This window comes from Balearica regulorum, chromosome 2 (assembly GCF_011004875.1).
Source record: "Balearica regulorum gibbericeps isolate bBalReg1 chromosome 2, bBalReg1.pri, whole genome shotgun sequence".
Lineage (NCBI taxonomy): Eukaryota > Metazoa > Chordata > Aves > Gruiformes > Gruidae > Balearica > Balearica regulorum.
The window spans coordinates 26,597,230-26,622,536 of record NC_046185.1 but is presented as its reverse complement, the minus strand read 5'-3'; the positions used below and the strand labels follow the sequence as shown (position 1 = coordinate 26,622,536).

General features: G+C 37.8%; 1 protein-coding gene and 1 long non-coding RNA gene across 6 annotated transcripts in view; one reads left to right on the top strand and one right to left on the bottom strand.

The window, feature by feature from the left end:
- Positions 1–1,625: 1,625 nt before the first annotated feature.
- On the top strand, positions 1,626–23,853 carry CIBAR1 (CBY1 interacting BAR domain containing 1). Of its 4 annotated transcripts, none has more exons than XM_075743727.1 (9): positions 1,626–1,757; positions 3,754–3,988; positions 6,062–6,130; positions 10,946–11,047; positions 14,715–14,819; positions 15,956–16,069; positions 17,719–17,838; positions 22,201–22,314; positions 22,918–23,853. In XM_075743727.1, the coding sequence occupies exons 1-9, from the start codon at positions 1,726–1,728 to the stop codon at positions 22,921–22,923; spliced, it is 897 nt and encodes a 298-aa protein (XP_075599842.1). In that variant the 5' UTR covers positions 1,626–1,725; the 3' UTR covers positions 22,924–23,853. The 4 variants fall into 4 exon arrangements, with proteins under 4 accessions (XP_075599842.1, XP_075599840.1, XP_075599841.1 ...); XM_075743725.1 differs by having other exon boundaries at positions 22,198–22,314; XM_075743726.1 differs by having other exon boundaries at positions 22,201–23,853.
- Positions 4,273–25,307, bottom strand: part of LOC142600330 (uncharacterized) — a 30,091-nt gene continuing 9,056 nt past the window's right edge. The window contains exons 2-4 of one of the 2 annotated variants that reach the window (XR_012833760.1): positions 18,664–18,735; positions 15,012–15,133; positions 4,273–5,516 (exon numbers count right to left, since the gene is read on the bottom strand). This is a non-coding gene — a long non-coding RNA (uncharacterized LOC142600330). Of the gene's footprint in view, positions 5,517–14,805; positions 15,134–18,663; positions 18,736–25,307 lie in introns of those variants that run through there. The other variant, XR_012833759.1, reaches the window with a different exon arrangement.

Below are 25,307 nucleotides of genomic sequence, written 5' to 3'. Positions count from 1 at the left end.
AACGCTACAGAAATGGGTTACAATTTCTGAGCTAGAGGTCCTGCTGGAGTACAGGGCCACACAAAGACACAAGAACACTGCAGGACACCAGTGAGATTGTCCAAAGAACGTGCCAAGGGCAATGATTTGTAATTAAGCATGTAAGAGTAGGATGCTATGTGAGCACTAAAATAGTGGAAAAAAACCCATTTAATAGGATAAGTCTTGCTCTGGTATGTCAATTGTTTGCATATAGGATAAAGTGCTTAGATTTAATTGGAACTAGGTAGAGGAATCAAGACTAAAATGGAATGCTATGTCTTAGAAAGGTAAGCAATATGCAGATGGTGTGAAGTAGATAATTGAAGAGGAATTTGGGGAATATTTGGCGGGATTTCCCAAAAAAAATCCATCCAGAGACAGATGATATGGCACCCCACTAACAAGCAGTGTGACATGGTAGAGAGATGGGTGATAGAGCTGTAATTCAGTGCTAGTTGTGTGCAATGAATAAGACTTAAGAGTGGTAAACTCACATCTTGCTTCAGTGTGAGGAATACAGAATTGCATATTCATAAGTGATGTCATTATTATCTATGTCATGCCACTGATTTATTAGTTTATTAATAGTGGGTTGATTTAACAGTAAACATTATACCCTCTCATCTCAAGCTCGCATTTGAAAGAAGTTAAGACCTTCAGGTAACAGCTTACCTCTCATCCTTGCATCCTCCGAAGGACATTTTGGGATTAGATGTATTAGTCTGCCAAGTCTTTAAGGGGTGAGTTACCACTGATTTCACAAACTTTACTTAAGGAAAAACGGCACCATTTTGTTTTAGCTTAGTTGGTGCAAACCACTAAATAGATCTAATTAGATCCTCATTATTTGAAGAGTAGTTTGCTTTAGGTGAATTAACTAAATCAGTTTCTATTCACATGCTCAGGCAAGCCTATAAAATTTTCTCATGCATGCTAACACTTGCCTAGGTACTTAGTTCTCGTGCATTGCTGTATTTTCGAATGGCTTTGTGTTGGACATGGCACAATTCCTACCTTCCCTCCTTTAAGAGCCTTTTCTGCATGTCTTGCACAACACTGGGACTTTGCCAGCAGCCTCGTTCTTCAGCGCTGAGACAGGATGATGCCCACAGTCCCTAAGTCACATTCCCAATACAGTATCTTTACAGACAGGGGATTTGGGGGGTGAGGGGGAGTGTTAAGTGGGTTTGGTTTTTTTTTTGGGGGGGGGGTCCTTCTTTTTTTTAAAGACCTTTCGTGGTGCTCCATGGAACTTTTCCCCAAGTCTGCCCAACCTCAGCAGCTCTCCCTCAGAGGTGGCAGACCGGTGGGCCACTTCCCCTGGTACTGCTTCTCACTTGCCAAGCCTGGATGTGCAAAAAAAAAGAGTATTTAGCAAGAAATGCGTTTTCTTAATTTTTTTTTTTTTTTTTTTTTTAAATGAGACAGGCTCGAGCCTTCCCGTTTTCTGCTCCTGCGCCGGTTCGGGCCTTGGCGCTGCACTTCTCCTCGGAACAGCCAGCTCGGAAACGGGAGGCCTGAGGCCCAGCCCTCCAGCGGACTCAGCACCCAACCGCCCCCCACACGCTGAACGGGACAGGGGTGCTGCGCGGGCGGGGCGGGGGCGGGGCCGGGGCCGAGGGAGGGCGGGCGGCGGGCGGTGACCATGGAAACCGAGCGCACGCGGAGCACCGCCCTCCTTCCCGCCGGGCCGCCGTTGCCGCCATGATGCTGCTGGGCCGCGGGCTGGACGCCAGGTAACGGGGTGGTGAGGGACGGAGGAGGCGGCACCGACGTGCCGCCGCCTCGGTGCCTGTTGCGGGTCTCTGTTCATCCCCCGGAGGGCTGCGCCTTGGGGCTTGCGTGGTTGGGGCTGGCTGCGTCGCCGGGCCCTGCCGGGCAGGGGAGGAGGCCCGGTTTCAGTCAGGGTACCCGGGGAGTGGCGTGGGGGTCTGGGGGCGATGTGGGCCCAGTCCCCCTCACGGCATCTAACCTCCCCAGGGGTGGGGGATCCGCCTCTGTTTTCCTCAGGTGAAGGCCGCAAAACTTTTCTAGGCTTGGTGTGCTGTGCAGAGATGAGGTAAAGACTTGTCTATTCAATCGGGCCTCTCGCTGATGTTTTTGTGGCCGCCTCTAAGCGGTCACAAATAATTAGGAGGGGAAAAAACAACGTTTTACACTCCATCTGAGGAAATGCAGTGTTTCATGTCCCAAAACTAAATACTAATTGCATAGGAGAACTTGGAGATCAAAACTGTAAAGTGAGCGAGGAAATGTGCTTAACGCTTTCCCTGGGAGAGGAACGCTTTCTGGCATGAAGACTTTCCATAAAATAGGAAAGATGTGCTTTTTACTGACAATGTTATCAGATAGTATTAATTTGAAAAACAACTTTATTAATACTTAGCAAGACTTTCCCACTCACTGGGTGAAACTTTTCCTATTCAAATGGTTCTATGCTCAAGCATGTCCTCAAGGACTGAACAACTTACCTGGAATTTTTTTTTCTTGGAATGAAATCTCTTTTGAACAGTCTTCTAGACTGCTTGCCATGAAGCAACACAACTGGGTTTTTGCCTGTAGCAGAACTTTGGCCTGAAATATTTTTCCTGAAAAGTTCTTGAAGAAGGTGTCCTTCATTTGAATTGACTGCATTATTGTTTGAAGTATTAAATTTCTCCCAATTTTCCTGATTTTCATGTGTTGTGGTATTAAGTCAATATTTAAATATTGGTCAGCATTTGGATTTGGAATAGCTTAAGGATATGAAGGAAGTTTTCGTTTCTGTCTCTCATCAAGACAGTGGTACAGTGAATTCTCTTGCTGACATTTCCAGCACTTCACATGAATCACGTCATGTAGACCATGGAGACTTCTTAGGACCCAGTATCTGGCAGTTACTGTTAGCTAAATTGTCCTGTAGATGATTCAGATAGCAACAACTGGCATGAATTCACTGACACTGATTTGGTGTAATAGTGTCACTGAAGCATTACTAAAGCAAGACCATCAAATGATGTAGGAATAAGAAAGCAAAATATCAAGTGAAATATGTGAATTAAAAATTCAGAATTACTTATCTATATCATTAATAAGGCATTTGGTTCAAATAAAAAATGAATTAATATAATTTAAAAGAAAATAATTTCTTCGTGTGATAAATGCCCTTTCTGTGTTTTTACAGTTTTCCCCTCTGTACTTGTGTCCATTCACTTTTCTTCTCTGATTTGCAGAGATATTTATCCCTGGTAGTGCTGACCAGGAACAGTTTGGTACCTGTTCAAAATTTAAAGAACATTTAATACTTTTACAGATTTGCCCTCTACTGCCTAATTCCTCCAACCATTGACTTGTCTGTATTGCACTCTTGCAGGAAGCTGTATGACCCAGTCTTCTTTGAGACCTATGGGTGTTACCACTATGTTAGTAATTAATCCCAACAGCAATAGTGAGCTTTTGCTTAATCACAGGACAAAAAACTTCGGAGCCGATTTTTGTGATTTGGGTTTTCCTCTATTGGATCTTTATTTCTAAGTATAAATCCTGCTTTTTTTTTGTTTGTTATTCATTCATAAATAAGCACATATTACATCAGACTGTTATCTTTTTAAGAATAGATTCTGGTTTGCACTGCAATGAGATGTCCAAATCACATATAAATTATTAATAGTATAATTATATAGTTTTTCTCCTGTACGTGCTGTAAACGTTTCTCCTCTTCTTATTTTTCACTTATTTTTCTTTGGTATCCAGGGACAATCAGACTAGACAAATACAAGATGCTGTTTCAAATGTGGAAAAACATTTTGGTGAATTGTGCCAAATATTTGCTGGATATGTACGTAAAACTGCCAGACTACGAGACAAAGCAGATCTTCTAGTAAATGAAATATATGCGTATGCAGCCACAGAGACACCAAACTTAAAAGTTGGACTGAAAAACTTTGCAGATGAATTTTCCAGACTTCAGGATTATCGCCAGGCAGAGGTACAAAATTAAAGCTGTACATGTTGTGTTTGCCATCTGAACTTTTCAGTTAACTTATCTGTGATTAAAAGGGAAAAGATATACTCTGCAATCACGAGAGAAACATAAGAGAAAACACTTTTAAATATATTAATGGCAGAGCAGGATAGGCTGCCAAAGCATTCATCATTTATTCTGCTAATAACTGTAGTGAAAACTGCCTGTGATTAGTCCTTTTGAAGTCAGTGAAACTATCTGAGTACTCACAGAATTTGAGGCGGAGCAAGTCTTTTATTGGTCTTAGATGTTGGATTATGATTTGTGGTTAATAAAGTGTTCTTTTAGTTTTGTGACTTGAGTTGTCTAGCAGTAGCTGAGGTAAAATCAGTCATTTTCCTTTTGCTGAGGCTGTTACCAGAAGCAGTATGGAAGAGTATACCTACTGGAATCCTTCACTGGGCACTGACAGCCCCCCTGAGGTAATGTCAGGGACCACTGTAGATTTCTTAAGTCTGTAGTTCAACACTAAAAGTATATACTTGATTTGGATCACATGTGACAATATAGTCATGTTTCTGCTAGATAAGTGAGAGTATAAAGAAAGTTGTTTATGCCACTCGCACATGAATGTTTGCGGCCAGTCAAACTGTACCTTATGATCTAGAATTCCAAATGCTGAGATTTAAGAAAAAATAAATTCATTCACATGTATTCAAACTACTTTTTGGAGTACATATCTATTCTTTCAGTAGGGCATAGAAAATTCCCATTTGTAGTTTTGAAAAGCTAAAAACCATTATCATTTCAAAGAGAGACTAAAGTAGTTGACAATCTTGATGTTTTCACATAGGACTTTTTTTTTAAAAAAAATAAATATTGCAAGTCATTTTTCTATATTAACGAAGTAGAAAAATAAAACCTTTTAAAATAAATTAATCTATGAGGTATATAGCCTAAGTAGAGGGCTTGAAAAACAAGAAATGTGCATGGATCGTTAACAATGTATTTAAAGCCAGATTTTTAGGAAGTAGCAAGAAATCTAAGGATGTGGATAAGGGTGTGGATATTTTTATTTTTTCCCATAAGCTCTTATGCATCTGGTTCCAGCTGAGCCACAAGTAGGTCTTTATACTTCACTTTATGTAATAGCAATTTATCCCTCTGTTAATAGGGTAAATTTATATTATGGCCAAAGGTGTATGTGAAGTCAGGCTGCATGATCTCTCTGTGCATTTTCCCTTTTAAGTGAAATTGTTTGACAGCACATTGGTCGAACGTAGTAAAGAAGAAATGTTTGCTCAGTTGGCAAAGATTTTGGCTGACTGGTGACTGCCAGTTTAGAGGGGAGCGTAACGTCTGACCCTTCCTTGTAGCACTACGCGCCTTGTCTTAACATGGACATAACAGTGATGGGCCAGATGACTCACAGGTCCAGAGTCATCGGTAGCTTATGCTGGGGCCACTCAGGCAGTATTCTCAAGTTTTGACAAGCAGGCAGGTCTTACCGTCTTGCCTGTCTGATCATATGTAGCTGGTTTTTTATGTAGAACTGAAACAAAAATTCAGATGCAGTCATCTGTTAGAGCATTCATGCATTTTACACAACCTGTTGTTAGTAATTTTTAATATTTTCAATACCTACAATGATTCCATTCTTTTTAAGAAAAGAAGTGTTGCATTTCATACAGTAGTATGTTTGATAGCAAAGACAGCTTAGTCCATAATCTTATCAACAAGTGTAGAGCAAATACATTCTACTTCAGATAAAAACATTCAGATCTCCAAGATGCAGTGTTTAATGTATTTAGTACTCAGTTGTTAGAATCTCCATGTTTTATTTATCCTGATATATTTTCAATGAAGAAAAAGGAATTCCACTGGAAATCAGCTTGAGCTCCTCAAAATACAAATGATTTACTGATTATTTTAATTGACTCTGTTTTTTTCAATATTTTTAAAACCTCTATCCCACTATATTTTCAGCATATATGGACTAAATTCCTAGTAAGATGACTCACTAGTAAATTAATTGTTTCCTGTTTCTGCACACCATAGATGTGGATGACTTTAGTGACCTTGTGATTTCTTTTGTAGGTTGACAGGCTTGAAGCCAAGGTTGTTGAACCTCTGAAAGGTTATGGGACCATAGTGAAACTTAAAAGGGTAGGTTAAACGTCTGGTTTCTCACAAGGTACATTTTGGTATTCTGGCCCCTCAGTTGAAAACTTCTACTTCACAGAGGAGAGTTGTTCTGATTTTTCATATTGCAGTAATCAGTCTAAATTATATACTAATACATCTGAACTGAAGCTATATGTACGTTGGATGAAAAAGCTTTGATGCGAAGACAAGGATATTCAGACTCTGCGAGCATAAGCAAATGTTAAAAAAAAAGCATTGTGGATAGTGTGAAACATTCTGGATAGTGCAAATTCAGGATGTTTTTCTTTACAAATAATGTCATTCCTTATTATTATTAGTAGTGGTGGTCGTGGTGTTCAGAGTTCCCAAAGGTGAATTACATGTAATGCTTTTGGCTCTTAGTCATCTATATACTGCCTTTAACAGCTTTTCTAACTTTGAATTGCATTCTACATTGAAGTTCATAATGTAGAAGACACTTCTTGAAACTGATAAATAGGTGGTGGCCTGAATCCCTCTCTGTCCTGCAAAGTCATCGGGATGACCTGAAGATACACAAAAAACTGAGGTCTCTTAATTTACTATATTCTGGGAATGGTGTATATGGGGGTTTGAAGTACTCCCACAAGACAGCTCTACATTTTTTTCCTCCAGGGGGGATAAGCTCGAGCAAGTAAATTTTAATAAGCAGATCCTAGTTTATAGGATGAAAGTAGTTCTTCGTACTACTTGCATATTACATAGAGGATACTTTCACCCTGTTAACTCAAATCTGTAATTGATGTATATATTTGTATCATAAGCTATATAAATCAAAAGGTACAACAATCATTATTTGATGGTATTTTACATACACAAATCTTAGTGTGTTCATCATGGTTGAGTATATTGTGGCATTGCATCTCAAACTAGCATTTTTCATCTGTTTTTGTTCTTGTATCTTTTCAATACGGTGAAGAACTGAGTACAGTGTTTGGAACTTACTATACAGCTATCTCACTTGGTTGTTGGAGAAGCAATTATGAAGGAAATGCATCCTGCACTTGAGTGGTACTACATGTAGTAGTCCTTAGCAGAGTTGTAGCCTATAGAATGTGTATCCTAGAATTCGGTACCTTAATAATCATTCTGAAACCCAGTTTGTGAGACCTAGAACTGAGTATTCTATAGGATATATATGTTGAGGGTGGAAGACAAGTTTCATTTGTTTGTAGCAGTAGCGTTGCCAAGGAGACACAGAGCATCACAGCAGTGCTTGCAGCTTCTGAAGCACTGAAGATACTGTCTTGAGGTACATTGCTGCTGATAGCCAGTAAATGCTGAAGCCAGAAGCAACTGAAGCCAGGTCATCCTTTGCAACAGTGAATGGCATTTCCTGTTGTCTTTGCCAGGAAGCATTACATAATGTTTATCTTAGCTACAGTGAGGAGTACAAGAGCATTCTCAAACTGCAGATGGGATTAACTATTTTATCAATGTACCTTTGAAATAAGAGACTTCACTAAAGATGTAGGCCATTAAATTCCACACACACCCCCAGCCTATTAGCGTTACCATAAACCTTGGTTAAAACTTCCACTGTCTAGTCTTCAGGTATCATCTCTGTAGATGCTAGGACGTTTGTAGTGAAAAAGGAAGTTTTGTCACTTACGTGAAGCTAGCAGAGGGTGCTAGTTGTACAAGTGCTTTACCTGTAACTACATTAGCTGATTAAGTAAAACCAGGCAGAGTATGTCGTTATAGCACTTTTAATCAAGGGGATGTTCTCATGATCTGTTTCAGGGTGTACACAAACTATTTTTGTGCTGTATCTAAAAAGAACTGTTTCTGTTTCTGTGGGGTCCTGTGATACCAAATGCTTTAAAGAAGCTGTACTTCTGTATGGTTTGAAATTAGATGGCTGACCAGAGTTCCTGTGTGTGACTTGAATTCATAGTTTAAAGCCAGAGGGACTATGAATAATTTTATGTTCTCTGTATCTGTCCTTTATCTCACTGGCTATTCCATTCCATTCCATTTCTCTTTGGGTGTAATTAAAATATGTTTTCCAAAATCACATCAAATCTTGGTCTGAAGATGCTGGAGGAGAGTGTAGGACTGTGTGGTAGTTAGTGGTTAGTTGATGTTTGTGGCGTGTTGTTTTAAAGACTTCATCTAATCTTTGGTTCTTGTTATATGTTGCACTGAGATTAAAGAGCTCTGTGGTGCTCTATTTTTTTTTCCCTGGATGAAGGTATTTAGATGCTAGTAAAACTCATTTTTCATTCTTTACAGTCAGCTAAAAATGTAGGCTTTAATTCTTTCACCATAATGGCATTTTCCCCAGTTTTTTAATATTTTTAATGTGAGTTTTTTTTCCTGCACCCTATTCAGTTTTTTCAACATCCTAGACAAAATGTGTATGTAACTGTGCCCTATCTTTGTACATCCAAAACTTGTACATAGCTCCACCACGGTAGCACCAAATCTTTGTCAGGCTTTGGCTAGCAGAGAAGTGTGTTTAATGGCTGTTGTTGCCACAGAGAACAGAGGTAGAGAAGGGAACAGTCCAGTCCCTGTAGGTATTTCCAAAGTCACTATGTACTAGAAAAGAAAAAAAATACTGAATTTTATAATGGTAACTCTACTGGTTTCCTTAGCATTCTCAAGTATACATTACAGGAAAGTCAGAACCCTTTCAGCCACAGCATTAATTCTGATTGACTGTTAACAGGGTCCAGAGATTAAATAACACTAAACATGCAGCTGTGACCATGAGATACAAAACTGCTTTGTTCTGTGGCAAAAATAAATGCTTTTCTCTTCTATCTCTAATTTAAAATGTAAAGCATTAAACAAGTTTTTTCTATTATCGCTTTTCTTGCAGCTGCATGGTTTTCATAAAGCAGAAAGCCCTTTCCAGCAGTCATTCAGATGTCCTTAAAGGTGGTGTAAATTCCCTTTTGAAAGAACAGCAGCAAAATTAGTTTTAATGGGCTAAAAATGCATGTTTTATTATCAGAAACCAGCTGTGTGTCCCTAAAGATGAAGCAAAATGACAGTCATATATACAAGGACATAAAAAAGTAAGGATAGAAACAAGGAAGAAACTGTGTGGTTTTATCCTGACCTCGTGCACAGACTCGTTATTGAAGACACAGAACTCTGAACCTTGGCACGCTTGTGCTTGTCACTGACTAGTGATCTGGTCACAGGACCATAGAACTTCAAAAGACACAACACATTCTTGGTTGCGTGTCTTTCTGGGTGAAGGAGACCTCCAACCATGTTAAAATTCTGCAATCCAGGGAAGGAGCACAGACAACTTCCCAAGACGATAGCTTTTTAATAGCTTTAATCCATTCCATTCTGGAGAGGTAGATAAATGGGAAATGGTCTTTTTAGAAGAAACGATGGTTTGAAATGCACACGCAACTCCTGCCTCAGGTTTTGTAAGACTGGTTCCTTTGGGCTGTATTTTCACTTGTTCTAAGGTACTGCTCCTTTAAATTACAGCCATCAAAATTAATGTCACTTCCTATACCAGGGTCAATGAATTGATAAATATGACTGACAATTTTAGATTCCATGTATGCCGAACTATTTGCAAAACACAGTTCTGTAGCATGAACAAAAATTTGAGAGTGGCATGTAAATATTCTTGAATTGTCACAGATTTCCTAGAAGTACATCCTATTTCTCCTTTGGAAATGAGCAAAAATATTTATCAACAGTTTCTGCCTTTCCAATATCACTAAGTTTCATCTTCTCCAACTACACCATTACTAAATGTATTTTGTTCCAAATGTATTTAAACACTGTACCAACTGCACATATAAATGTGCAGTTTAACCCTTTCAGCCATAGATTTTCTATGGCGCCATAAGCTCTGTGTAGCAGTTTTGTGTTCTTCATAACCTCTGATTGGTACTGACTGCTGCTTGTTTTGTTTTTTTCTTACCAATTTATTTGATGCCACTTTTTAGTTCAGATGCCACCATTGCTAAGTCCGGAATGGGCTTGTCTTCTTACTGCTTCGGGAATCTCAGGTTTTGACCATCTACTGTACTTCTCATGAAAAGCTGTAAATAATTTTTTCTTTTTTCCCCACATTCCTGTTGAATCCTGAGGTTCAGAGAGGGACCCCCTTGCTTTCTAAACTCCTGTGCACAGGAGTCTAGGTGCGGCGGGATTCAATCCTAGTCCCAGACTTGGTCAGTGGTTTAGTTTACATCTGAAGGATTAGATATGCACAATCAATCTTTTATATCACTTAGCTAAGATTTCAAAGTTTAGCATGCTGTTAGTCACTTACCGAGAATCTGTTGTGCCAAGGAGTCTCTCAACCTTGAGAAGTAACCTTGAGAGGTGTCCCTACGCAAGGGGAGATCCTGGCAGGCAGTCCACTGCCATGCAGAGAGCTCAGCAGGCCCTGGACTGTCCACTATTTATAGAGTAAGATGATTGACTACTAGTCTTATTTGCATATCAGCAAGAGGTCTGGGTCCTGCTCCAGACAGCCCTTGGCTACGGTGTTGCCTTCCATCTCCCCGAAGTCCAACTTAGGCTAGATGCAGCCATCACCAACCCCACCAGTGGTTATGGCTTAAGGCAGAAGAGCACACAGCGACAAGAATGTGCTACAGAGACTTGGGCAAGGTGCTAAACTCTCTTGGTTCCCAGTGACTTCTCTTTCAGGGGATCATTTAACAGGATAAGCAGTAAAATCTGGTTTTGTTTAAAGCAGAAGTTTTGTTTGTGTTTTCTAGGCAATGCATGTATGAAGTGCATTTTGTATTATCCTAAATCTGTTATCCTAGATCTATTTCAAACGTGTCTAAAACATTTTATTTCCAGGATGATCTTAAAGCAACTTTAACAGCAAAGAACCGAGAAGCCAAGCAATTATCTCAACTGGAAAAGACACGTCAGCGGAATCCATCAGATCGACACATTATTGTATCCTGTATTTCTAGTGGCTATAAGAAGTATTGTTAGAATTTCTTGGGAATTAAACTATTGTGTTTAGAAAGTAATAAGAGAAGAATGCTCTTTAGAGGGACTGTTTCCTGTGTTGATGTTGAATCTTTTCTTAAACTTTGTGATGAGTTACAGCTTGTAATAGCTGCTTTGTTACTCACTCCCTTTTTGATTGAAAAGAAACTAGGAAGTATTTGATAGTTTATGCCAGAGAGGTATGCATAGATTGCATCTAGGGATTTGGAGGGTTTTGAAAATAAGTGTAATAAGACAACTCCTTTTTTACTTCTGTGGATTTTTTGTTCTCCCTCTCATTTTGGTGGTGGTTGTGCTTCCTTGTACTTAGATGGGGTATGAGTTTCCTCCAGCTGTAAGATGAAGTGTAAAAGGAAAAGTTATTCTGTTAGTAGAATACTCAACCAGACTACTCTTCCTTTCAAAAGACCATTGACCCTCCCAAGCATACTATTCTGTATCACAGAGGAAAAAAATAAGCCTCCACAGAATTTCCATAAAAATCTCACTGAAGTTTCAAATTCTGAAGCAATCAGAATCCTGGAAATGCCAAAATAAAGATGATCAAGGCAATCCTACTTCAGGCCCTTTATGCCTATGTATTATGGTACAGCATTTAAATTCATGATGATGTGCTGGGGTTTTTTTAGTGGGGTTGTTTGGGTTTTTTTTACACTCTAGCGGTGGACCTGGGAATGAAGCAGTCCTATTTATTCTTTGTAGGATTTCATCAATGTTATTTCAGAAATTAGGATCTTTCTAGTAACTGGGGCATAGGACTGCAGAAAGAGCAAAAATGATTGTGATGGTCAAATGCCACCTGGGAGAATAACATTTTATTTTTGTCTCTGCCAAAGAATTTCCATTTAATAATCAAATCAGTTAAATCGAGTGATGACCAATTAGAGTTCCTCATGTAATAAAGACACATGGATGTCAGCCATAGGGTTAGAACTTGAGCTGTGATACAGAGCCTCCTTCCATTAGAATTAAGGGAGTAAATGATAACAGTAAGCTATTCTCCCCAAAGGGACACTGGTCCCATTTTTCTCGCTCTTGCGCCAATTGCCAGTTGATTTCATGGGTATATGGCTAGCACCTAGCTTGTTTCTTCTTGTGTCTTTGCTAAGCTAATCCCAAATATCCTTCTGTGGCCTAGCTTTTTGTAGCACCTGTGTTTTCTGTGCTTAAGATTTGGCCTGAAAAGTTATTAAATCTCAGTACAGTCTGGTTTTGCATATGATCAAAGGCACCAAACACTATGTATTTGCATTTTAAAGTCATCAGCACAAAATGCATTAAAAGTATTTTGTGCAGGAGTACGTTCATTTGCTTTTGAGGGTGTACACAGGCCAGCTTTTAGGCCTGATACAGGCTTCACCATGTTTGTTGATTATAGCACAGCTGTTAGGCTCCAGCAGTGGTTCTCTTATTCTTGAGCAACTGTGATGTTTCAGCAGCAATTTTGGCCACAGATAACAAAAGATCTGTACTCACTGCCAGATTTCAAGTCCATCTTATAAAACATAGGAATAGTACAGCTTTGAAAAGAAAACCTTACCAGATATTTTTAAATATAAAAATGCATTTTTTTAAATCAAAATTGTTTATTTTTCCACCCCTGAAATGGTCTACCTAGGTTGTCTGATTTTTTTAAAATTTTTTTTTCTTTATATAAATAACCAAGCCCTCAGTCCAAGACAAACAGCTGTCCTAAGTATTTTGGCCTGGATACTTGAATTCTAGCAAAGCTGTAACAAACTGTAAGTAATGTCTTACAGCAGGAGGCTTCAAACAACATAATAGCACCCTTCAAGTATACAGAAATTTTGAAATATCTGAGGGAAATAGTTCACAATATATTAAAAGTAGAAGTGAAAACAGATACTTTTATGAATGATTGTTATTTTGCCATTTTTTTCCTTTACTGATATTTCCAGTCACAGGTGAGTGTTTCAGAAGAGAAAATCTCAAAACTGCTGTTGTGTAAACTATGCAGGTTCTGCAAGTTTGACATTTCAGTCTACAACAAACAAAATTCCTTTCCCAAAGCATCTGTGTGCAAAATCTGGCCAGTCTATTGAAGAAGGATTGGGAAGATATATTTGATTATCATAGAAATAACATACTGTATTTGCATGTGTAATGGCTGTTTAGGCATTACAGCTGCCTTCATTTACAGAGAGCGACTGATTGTAATAATTGAGAATACACAGAATGTCTTTTCTTACTGTTTCTCTCCCGTGTTTTGGGCAAAATCAAGAAAGGGAGATGAATATGTGACCTTACGTAGCACCAAAGATCATTACCGATTTTGGTTGCCCAGTAATGGCAGAACTGTTTCCATGACTTTAAACCATTTTTGTAAGGAGATTGTTTCAAACTGATAAGCTGGTAATATAAGGTTACCAGGCGTTAATCAAAGAAGAAGTGAAAGAGCATGCCTTATGCATTAGGTTTCCGTACACATATAACACTAAAAAGTAGATGGTGGAACTAGGCCTGTGGTGTCTATTTGCACTTAAAAAAAAAAAAAAAAAAGTTCCTCTCTAAGTTGCAGTGTTGTAGAAATGGGAAGAATCCTACCTCTTGATCGTAGGATACAATTACTTGATCCGTGCACTGTTTCGAAATCCCAGGACAGAATAGAGTCCCGATGATACTCACTGACAGAGCCTGTAAGTAAATACTGTCTTGACTAGTCTACAATGTTTGACCACTATTGTATGGAAAATAAAATAAGTTTAGACTCAAATTTTGCAGTCTTCAAGTGCAAGCTCTTACATCTTTACATCAGTATCTTGTAATAGTACACAGTCCTCAGATTTTACTATGTATCTAAACTGCTTTTTGTAGTAACAAAATAAGAAAAACTGTGTATTTATGCATTAGGGATTGGTTGGTGTGTCCCCTTCCCAGTGCCCTTTTGAAGATATTTTTAATAAAATATTTTGATAATCTAAAAGTACTAAAAATATAAAATACCAGAAATGCCTTTGGATCTAAAAATGGTATTAACTGTTAGTCTGCTGATTGAGATTCTTAAGGGAGAAGTGCATTAGTTCCAGCTACTGCTCTACTGTCTATTTAAATAATTATAAAAGCTTAGTAAGATGAAGTTCAGCACATGACACTGGAAAAGAATCATTCTAGACCCAATAGCAGGTTGATCTGCACTTGAAAATAAAGGGTGATCTTTTCCGCTCATCCACCAGTCTGGCCTGTGCACTCCTGCCCTCCTTTACACCAGCTTAAACAAAACCCCTTAAGTTTTCTGCAGGGTGAACCCTTGCACTGGGTTAATTCCCTGAACCCAGTCACTGTGTCATCAGCGGAGTGTCAGGGCCAGCGCTCAGTGGAATTAGCAGATGAGTATTACAGAAAACAGATTTAGGGCAGTGGGACTTTCCCAATTGACTGTAGCTAGTCACTTCTTACGTTTCAGATCAAAGTCACAATAGTGTAGAAGGCATCTTTATTCATTTATTAAACTACAACCAAATTTACAAATACAGTAACACAGATGGGGGTAGTATTTTAAAAACCCAGACTTAAATGTTTTCATGGCAATTGGAACAAGTATCTTTGTATCAAATACAGGACTAATTTCAGCTTTGTGTTACTTTACCAGGCTGAAAGTGAATTGCAGAGAGCTTCACTGGATGCAACTCGAACAACTCGGCAATTAGAGGAAACCATTGATAATTTTGAGAAACAGAAAATAAAGGATATAAAAGTAAGTGTGCTCACATCTCAGTATATGACATCACGTTTCATCTTCCATAATAAAATTACTATACTCTAGCAAGATTAGCAACATCTAGTATTAACTTAAGCCTATATAAATATAAATCTTGTGGTATTCACAAATATTTCATAATCCAAGTATCATGAACATTGCAATTAAAAATTAGTTCATTATTCTTACAGTTTATTGAATTCCGAATGTTCCTGTATCAGATTGTTTAGCATCTGCACCTTCCAACAGTTGCTGTATTCTACTTCACTGTAGCTGCATTTGTTACTGGAATGATATATGTGGATTAATATCTGCAAATTAACAGAAATAGTGATAAGAAAATAATATATTTATGCATGCTAAAATTTGTGTAGATTACTGCTGTTAAAAGTTTTACTGATGCAAAAAGCACCAAGTGCTTAGTGACTGCAAGTAATCAAAGCTTTCATTTCTCTCTTAATGTCAAACATTAAGTGGCTTAAGTCCTAAAGACTGTAGTGACTGAAAAACACGTTATGTGATCTCACATTTAATTACAAAATTGCTGAAGTGAGATACTTTTTTACTGGGGGAAAAAACCCAACAGGCTAAATAGGAAAGAATGAAATATGGTTGAAAAACCCAACCAAACCAACCAGTACTTGATGTTAGAGTAATATGAAAAAGATTGTGAGTTCTAAAGATGTCATTATTAAGTGTTTTTTTAATATATAAATATAAAATATGTAATTATCTTTAAATTATAGCTATGTGTAGAATTTACAGGTATTTTATCCCCGATCTGTTAAAAAGGATTGCCATCAATAAAGCAAAAATTCACTGACCACATCTTGCGAATACATATCAGGAATATCAAATGAGTTTTCAGCATGACATTTTATTTATTCCTAAGGAGTCTCCTTTTTGCTTTTCAAGCATTTACTTAGAATTTAGTATGAAATGACAACTACGTGGCAGTGCAGCTAGCATTTATGTTTAATTTTTAAAATTCAAGTCTGACTACTCAGGCATTGGGTATTGTGCAGTTCTTTGTATCATATAAATACCAAGTACAGAATTCAGTACTTTCTTGTATTTGAAGTGGAAATGTACTTCACTGCATTAAGAAAACCTTTGTCTTCATTTGCTTTTAGAACATATTTTCTGAATTTATAACTATTGAAATGTTATTCCATGGGAAAGCTTTAGAGATATATACTGCTGCCTACCAAAATATCCAAAACATTGATGAAAACGAAGATTTAGAGGTAAGAGTGATTAAGATTTGCTTTTCAGTTTACTTACTACATGAAAACAGTGTTCACACTTTGGGGCTAGGCATGTCCCAGGCAGCAAATGCAGCGTATGTTTCAGGTTCCCAGATCAAACTTCTTAAAGTATACCAAGCTCTTTTATGCACTTCTCCAGCAAAAGCGTGCAGGTTTCGAAACTCAGAGATTTTAAAAACAGAGAAGAACTGCAGTGGCGATCTAACCTTTCCCACACAATACAGATAAGAGACTTTTCCTAAATTAACTGCCACTCCAAGCTTAGCTGATCATAGCTCCTAAAGAACACCGCTGCGGTGAATCTCGCTGTAAAGGTGCACAGTAAGAAAAAATCTTACACTGTTCTGGGTAAGATGTTCTGAAGACTAATTACTTCATTAAAAATATCTCTTTTCTTTCTATTCTGAGTTTTGTTTATTTCATCTTTCAGTCATTGTTTTTTATTAAGCTGTTCTAGAATTGAGAGACATGTTACCAAATTGCTTTTTTTTGCCCTGTGGTAGTCGTAGCTTCCTTTGAAGTCATCCTTTCTGTTCTCTTTTGAGTTAAAGTCTCTCTTTCTCAAGACATGTTTTTCAGTCCTTTATTCATTCTTGCAGTTCTTCTGAATATTGGGCGCCCTTACACTTACTATCATTGAAATGTCTGTTGTGTGTATGTGTTCAGCTTGTCAAGAAAGTTGGATGATTCTCAGTCTTTTTTTTTAAATCTTACCAGTCCTAATTTTATGTTTTCCATGACATGGCTCAGGACCAAGGATGGCAGTATTCAGTTAATGCGAGACATACAAAATCATGATTCTTCAGTGACAGTCACATTTGAGACTACTTGGTATTTTTACTTCATTTAAACTATGCCATGGCAATTTTGTACTATTATAGTTTCACAACTAAAATGTCATGTGGCACCAATTAAAAAATATCCTTTAAGTCAATACTTTATCTCTCACAACCAAATTTCTAATCTCATTTTAAATTTCCTGTTAATTGGACAATATTTACTTTCCATAAAAATACTGACTGACCACAATTCTACCATCTGCCTTGACTTTATTAATAAAGCTATTAGCACAAGACTTTATTGTTCTTGGAGTCAGGCTGTTAGTCTTATAATTCACTCTTTTTTGGCTATTGCAAAGAACTTGTAAATATAATGGACATTACAGTCCCCCCTGTATTCTAAGGGTTTTCCCAATTTTTTATTGAGCTGCACATCTCCTGAATATTTCAGATAAAATTTCTCTGATGCAGCTGTGCCTGGCAGCAAGGATTTGCTTGTGAAGAGGCTGAGAGTTGACCTCTCCAAGAAATGGAGACTGTGAAGGGAGTTGCTGGGGTTCATACCTCTAGGTTAGCCTGAAACTCAGCTACATGTGTTGGTGGGAAACCATTGCAGTTTTCCTCTTGTAAATCCCCTCAGATCTCTGAAGAATGTTTACTTTGACCAAGTAAATGTTGAACAAGGATGTTGTTTCAGCTAAAAGTGATCAATCCAAACTACAGTTGATGCATATCTCTAGAGCAGGTTTAATTGTCCAGTGCTGCATTTTTGTTAGCTTCAGTCTTGGTGGCTGTTGGCTTGCAAGCTGTATCATGGCACCCAAATCACAACTATCTTCATTTGAACAGGTTTTTCGGAGCTCACTCTATCCACCAGACTATCAATCTCGCTTAGACATAGTTCGTGCAAATTCAAAGTCTCCCCTGCAAAGAACTGGCTCCTTAAAATCTTCATTGAGGACAGTACAGGTAAGAAAGAAAAATTACACGCTAGATCACTGTATTAAACAAATGTCTTAAGTAGAGCTTTGGCTAATGTACATGTACATGGATACACTATCTTTACTCAGTTCAGGATGGTAACAAAGGTAAAGAGACTTCCAAGGGCATAAAAATCATTTTAAGCTTTTAATAATGCAGCTTCTGAATATCATTTTATTTGAGGGAAAAAAAAAATCAGTTTTTAAAGCTGTGTTGTTTACTTTGGAAAAATGCTATTTCCAACGATACTATTTATTTTGTCAACAAACTGTGGCATCTTGCAGAGAAAAGATCTAGGAGCTTATTGCAAACAGAAGTGATACTCTTTAAATAACACTTGCATATTCTTAGTGTTAGTATCCAGATCCTAGAGTGTGGATTCTTTACCAGATTCTAACTCAGACTAGTGATACCCCCTAGCAGCAGAGCTAGGAGCATGCTAGGCAGGCAGCATGCTACCCATGACCAACAGACCTTTCCTTTTTATACTCTGAAAATTCAGAGCAGGTGAGGTAGAGGAGGATGATAAAAATAAGTGAAACAGATGGAGAAAGTGTCACTGCTTCTGAACCAGCTACTTTGCAAAAATCTTTGACCCTTGTTTGCAGCGGTAAACTGGCAGACATTGCAAAACGGCTAAATTATTTGTTCTTTATTGCAGCCTTAACCCTCTTACTAAGATGATTCTTACCAGTGTTTCAGTTAAAGACAAAGATGGCCAAATGTAAAATGTGCACATCCCACTTTTCTTCTTTGGATGGAATCATGCATTGATATTGTAATACTAAAAAGTTTTCTTGATTTTATACACACCATTACACCTTCTCTGTTCTCAGCACAGAAAGGATCAGTTACTACAGTTGAGTTACTTGCAAGTTTCCCTTACTCTTCTCCTAGACCTCTCTTTTAGCTGTAACTTATGATGTTAATGTTCTCATAACATCCTACTGGAATATCTGAAAAGAACGGGAAGTCATCTAGACCTAGAGGGAAACTGCAACGCATTTCAAAATAATGTCATCTTACCGAGCTGTGTATCACATGGATCACATGGCAGGAAAAGGGTGGAGCACCCTACCAGTGCAGTCACTATAGGGCAGTAAGGAAGAGGCACATCCTGTTCTGCACACACCCCTACACTGCCCTTTTCAATTCTGCAAATAGTATGTCCCATCAGGATCACTACCTTGAATTACATAATGGGCTCCAATCTCTGGAACCCACCAAACATCTCACTAGCAAAAAATGCTGCATTCCGAAATGCCTTCAGGTGACTTGTTTTACCTTTCTGTGGATCTTTCACAAGTCTGGTTTCATGCTACAGAATAATCATTTACTGACCGTAATACAGTACTTTGGAATTGTCACTTTAAAGCAGTGTAAATAATATGGTAAGCAGTTCACAGAATCACACGGACTAAGACTCCAGGGGGTGTACGGGGACACAAGCACTAACCTGTAGGTGGGGGCGGGGCGGGAAGTCACTGCATACCAGATGGGATAAACTGTGCCAATAACACAAGACTTGGCTTTCGGAGGGTTTAGCACATACCATCCTTGAATTTATTTCTGGTTCTGTGGGCTACCTTTCTGTATTATTTCCATATTAAAAATCTGAAGTACTCCTTCAGCTTCCCTTTTTTTTTCTTCCACAAAGAGCTACCTCCTTTCAAAGTTCTGGTGCCTTAACATGGTGTCATGTGGCTTTGTCAAGCAACATGATAATTTAAGTGTGTCCTGTCACTCCTGGAGTGAGTATTCTGGAAGGAGAACTGTATACTAAATTATCAAAAGCAGGAATTTGGAGAGACCACCGATATTTTTGTGTCCATCTTAATGCTTTTGTCCCTCAACTCCTTTCCCCCTTTGATTTTCATAGTTGTTTTCAACTTGCACTTGAAATAGCTGAAGCAGTTGAGATGTTTCTCCATCCTACCTGCCAGACTTCATTTAGCAGACAGTACTATAAAACCACAAGGAAAGGAGCAATGGGCCATCCTGTTAGAAAGAATTAATGTCCCAAGCTGCACTGACAGTACAACAAGAAGACTTGCATTTTTTCATTTCTATGCAATTAATAGGATCAGGAGAGAAAACTTCTATGTAGCAGGAAAGCTGTTTTTCATGGGATGGCTCCCCATTATGAGCAAACCTTCAGGGGTTCAGGGCTTTTTTTAAACGTGACTATTGCAGATACTTAGTTTTATACAGTTATTATACAGGTTTTTTTAAGTTTTCACAACAATCCTTTATAATTTGTTTTGCATTTTAGATGCCAATTTATCTTCAGCATTTCGTTTTACTGATTCAGGATGTTATGCTGTATTTTAGACAGAACTATTGCAGAAGAGTAGGACTTTTTCTAGATACTTTAAACCAAACTTAACTACACAAGTTTTATCCATGTGTATTTAATATAGCCAACTGTTTTGCACCTGTCCTCTAAGACAGCAAGTGTCATTTTAACCATGGTTGAAAACATCTGCATCCAGGTGTTCCAACACTGCCTACTATGTAAGACATGAGGAGAGAATTGTTAAGCTTTCTGTAGTAGCACATACAGTGAAACATGCAGCTTAACAGCTTAAGCAAGGACAGTCATCACCTATGTGCAAACTTAGAGAATTCATTTTCACATAAAATTGTTTATGATGAGCAACAAATTATCAGATTCCATTATTTTTTTTAAATTTAAATTATTTTTCAGCATTAGGTAATCAAAAATTAAATTTTCAAGTACTGTTATGTTCTAGATTTTATGGAAAAATAACATGGATTTAAACGACCTAATTTCCTTTCTCACTTTCCTTACTCTGATGCAGTTTGGTTCTTATGTTAGCTATCTTACCACCAGTGATAATACTTAATTTACTATTTAGTTAATTACAGCATGGTCAGAGGTACTTGAGTAGTGAGCAGAAAAAAAGCTTTAAAGCCAAAATAGCACCTCTTATATCAGGAAAGGGGAAGGGGGAGCTTTTATTCAGAAATATGATTGGAGTTCTGTTTAAGAATTTCAGATGCTTTTAACTAGATAAAACCTGGAAAATTAGTCTGTCCATTGAAATGAAGCTACCTTAACAGGCTCAATCTGCAGCACTCCTTAATTGCCAATTACAAATCAGTGTCATTGTCTTTTTCTTCTTTCACAGAATGAAAGATTGCTGGTTTAGGCATTTAGACTCAAGTTAACCCAGCTTCATCCAATGATTAACTCCATTTTCTGTTATGTTCAGAGATTTGTAAGCAAGCATTTGCTTCAAGCTAAATTATGTACTTTGTAAGCATCAACAAGACTAAGGATTTTTCTGCTTTCATTAGTTCAATGATTGCAGTTTGCTTTATGCACACACAAAAAACTTCTGTTACATACATAGCTGTAGGAATTATGAAATCTAAGAAGTCAATTTAATAACCAGCATTTAAGGACTTTTAAAATAGGGGGTTGTTTAAAAAAAAGGCAAGTTTTGTCCTCATTACTGAAGTTTTATTATATCAGTGTGAGAAAACTCAGAAAATATAACCAAAATTAGAGCTGCAGATGCCCTTAGAGAACTGCTGAACCTAAAATCATTTTTCAAAAGCACTCCAGATGACTTCGATAACTATCTTTGAGTTAAACGTTTCTTTTCTCATGGGAAAAGAAAAAAGAAATACATATATTCTACTTTAAATTGTAAATGTTGCATCTTCTGTGAAGAATCTTATCTTCAATAGGAATTAGATTGAGCCCTCATTAGAAAAAAGTCTAGATGGCAGAATCTGTCAAATGAGATGAAAGCTTGGCAGCTGGCACTTGTTTTTAACATTTGATCAACCAAAGAAGGAGTACAATATCATTCTGAAGGGCAAGCACTGACAGGCAGGGAAAGAAGTTCATATATGAATCAAGACTCTTCCAGTAAAGTTTGTCTAATTTATTCTCTAAACAGCTTAGAGCAGCATAGTGTTTAGTTTTTCATTTAACTGAAGAGGTTTGATGTCCTCAAGATAAGATTATGCCTTAATACTCATCTTCAGCCTGCTGTCTCAACAGCCAACCCAGAAAAAAACTGACTTACATCCTGTTGATTTATAACATTAATTTGATCAATGCATAGTTTTCCCTATCTTATAATAGTTCTCAGGACTATGGGGAATTTTTTTTAGCTTTTAAAAATCATGACTGTATTTATATTCTGTGCCATGTTGGCATTGTGCATGTTACTAGAAGTTGAAGGGTTAAGGGATAAACAACTCTCCCCCTAAACAAAAAACCTACAAGCATTTAAGACTGGAAATACCAACAGAGAATTTTCTTTCAGAGGAAAAAACACTTGATTTACTTTTGTTGGATTTTTGTTTTAGCAGATTTCCAGCAATAAGCTAAGAAAAGCTGAAGAAGAAGAAGAAGAGGAGGAAGATGAAGATGAGGAAGAGGAGGAGGAGGAGGAGGAGGAGGAGGAATTAGATGCTACTAAGGAAGTGAGATAACAAAACTGTTCTAAAAGTCTGGTTTTGGTTGGTTTGTTTGTTTTTTTGACTGGGGAAAAAAAATTCCTTTTACGTAAAGGCTTTTGTGTGTTAATCAAAAACTTCACTGAGGCTGTATTTTTAAAATTCCAACAGGAGCAAGAATTGGCACTAATAGAGTTCTAGACAACAAATGACCAGTTTCAAAGAATGGAACAAAATCTGCTGAAAACAGACTATTTCAGTAGCTAGAAAATGAAATGTTTAAATAGAATCCTGTATTATATTTGCATAGATGTTATACTGCAGTCACATTTGCTTAAACTTACATGATGAAGTGTCCAAAAACTGCACTAAGTTGACAAGCAGTTATGAACATAAGGGTTTGCTTGTTACTTTGCCAATATATTACCTTATTCTCCAGCCACACACCTCTTGGATTTACTAAGTCCCCTTAGCGATAGCTGTCATGATTGGTTTTATATATCCTAAAGTAACTGTAGTACTCAAGAAACTGATTACAGCAACAATCCTGTTACATTTCATTTTGATTCCCACCTTGGATGGCAGAAGGCAGGGTGAGGTGTATTGTTTTCTCATTCTCGTTTTCCTCAGGCTTGACTAAGATGACTTTTGATTCCTTTACGCATACAGAATGAACATTCACAAATAAGGTCCTAGCCCAATATCTACTTTTAATGCTGCTTTGCTTTTAAATAAAAGTGCCTTCATAATAAAACTAGTTGATCTTTTATATAGTTGACATTTATTATATTAGTTGACATGCTATATATAGTTCAAGTTTCATGTGTTTAACTGGTCGATTCCATTACCGATCCATCAAACATACTATATCTATCATGTTTGGAGATAGTGGCTATGCATGTTCATTTTTGAATAGCGTACAATTGTCTGCCAGAAAGCTGCTACCATACTGTTCATCTCCAGCTTTAGTATCTGCTAAAGAAAGATAAATCTAGGATTTAAACCTGTAACTGGGAAAACAATATTAAGTTATAAACATTCTTTCAGTTATGGAAGTAAACCAGGAAGTGCATTTTTAATATTGATGCTGCCTATGTTCACTGATGCAAACTATGCAGTGCATACTTGTTTTGACAGGTGAAAAAATAGGTTTTGCCAAAACTTAATGTGGTAAAAATGTAAGTGAAAATGTCACAATATAGGGTTCTGTTTTAAACCCAGAAAATAGTTTTATATCAGAACTACATACTATTGACATTGAACTACTGTTGACAAGTAGAATCCTAATGATCAAAACTTAAAAAAGTATCTAGGTAACTAATTCCCATCTATTTCAGCGAGTAGGGCACTTCAATAAATATTTGTATCACATCATCAGAATGATGATGATCACTACTTCACCATTTCATATTCAGTGAAGTCATGTAGTCCATCTCCAAACCAGATGGTTAACTTCATGACTGTACCAGGTCATATGTAATACACATATATGCAAATAGTGATCATTTCTGTACCATGCCATGAAAAAGGAATTCTGAATAAAAAAGGAAGCAGTGTTTAGATTAATTCCCACTAAAAGATTAGTAGCTAGGGTACAGAAAAAGAGGGGTTTTTTTTTCTTAGCAGATTCAAATTCCTTCTCCTCCCCTACCTCACAAAAGCTGACTTTAAAAATTACAGAAAAACTTACAGAAATGGTGAAATATGGTCTTAGGCAACTTTGTCCTGCATATATGATGTCTTAAGTTTGCATGTTGGACAGAAATTGTGTGACCTTGAAACTACAGATGAAAAAGTCACTAATTAAAGTATTTTAAAGCCAGAAGAAAAATTTAGAATGTAATTACAGAATTAAATATCACCTAAAGATACTTTTGCAAAGATTTTTTCTCATGGTGTAAGTGCTTACTGCAAGACCGACAATACTCCATTTTCTCATATATACTTTTGACTACTGACACCTATATGATGCAGGCTTGTATCCATTCTTGGTAAGAGTATTTTGCCACTCCGTTGAATATGCTGGCCCATCAGCCTCACCTCTGTGCCTGGCAAGATCATGGAGCAGATCCTCCTGGAAATGATGCTCAGGCATATGGAAAAATAAGGAGGTGATTGGTGACAGTCAGCATGGCTTCACTGAGGGCAAATCATGCCTGACAAATGTGGTGGCCTTCTATGATGGGGTTACAGCGTTGGTGGATTAGGGAAGAGCAACTGACATAATCTACTTGGACTTCTGCAAAGCATTTGACACTGTCCTGCATGACATCCTTGTCTCTAAATTGGAGAGACAAGGATTTGACAGATGGATAAGGAATTGGCTGGACAGTTGTACTCAGAGAGTTGCAGTCAACAGCTCAATGTCCAAGTGGAGACCAGTGACAAGTGGCGCTCCTCAGGTCCCTCGGTACTGGGACCAGCAGTTTAACATCTTTGTCAGCGACATGGACAGTGGAATCAAGTGCACCCTCAGCAAGCTGCCCATGACACCAAGCTGTGTGGTGTGGTCAATAGAGGGACCTTGACAGCGAGGTGGGCTCATGCGAACTGCATGAAGTTCAACAAGGCCAAGTGCAAGGTTCTACACATGGGTCAGGGCAATCCCAAGCACAACTACAGGCTGGGTGGAGAATGGATTGAGAGCAGCCCTGAAGAGAAGGACTTGGGGGAGAAGGACTTGGGGGTATTGGTGGACGAGAAGCTCAGCATGAGCCAACAATGTGTGCTTGCAGCCCAAAAAGCCAACCATAACCTGGGCTGCATCAAAAGAAACATGACCAGCAGGGGGGTTGGAACTAGATGACCTTTAAGGTCCCTTCCAACCCAAACCATTCCATGATTCTGTGATCCCTTTGGGACTAAGGATTATCTTCTTGTACTCATCAGATTGTCGTATGTTGTGGCTTTCCTATATGCCTCAAGCTGCTTCTGTACATGATCACTATTACCAGTTTTTGGTGACAGAGACTTCTCCTTTAAATCATAATTTTTTGGACAATGGTAGCAAAAGCAACTTC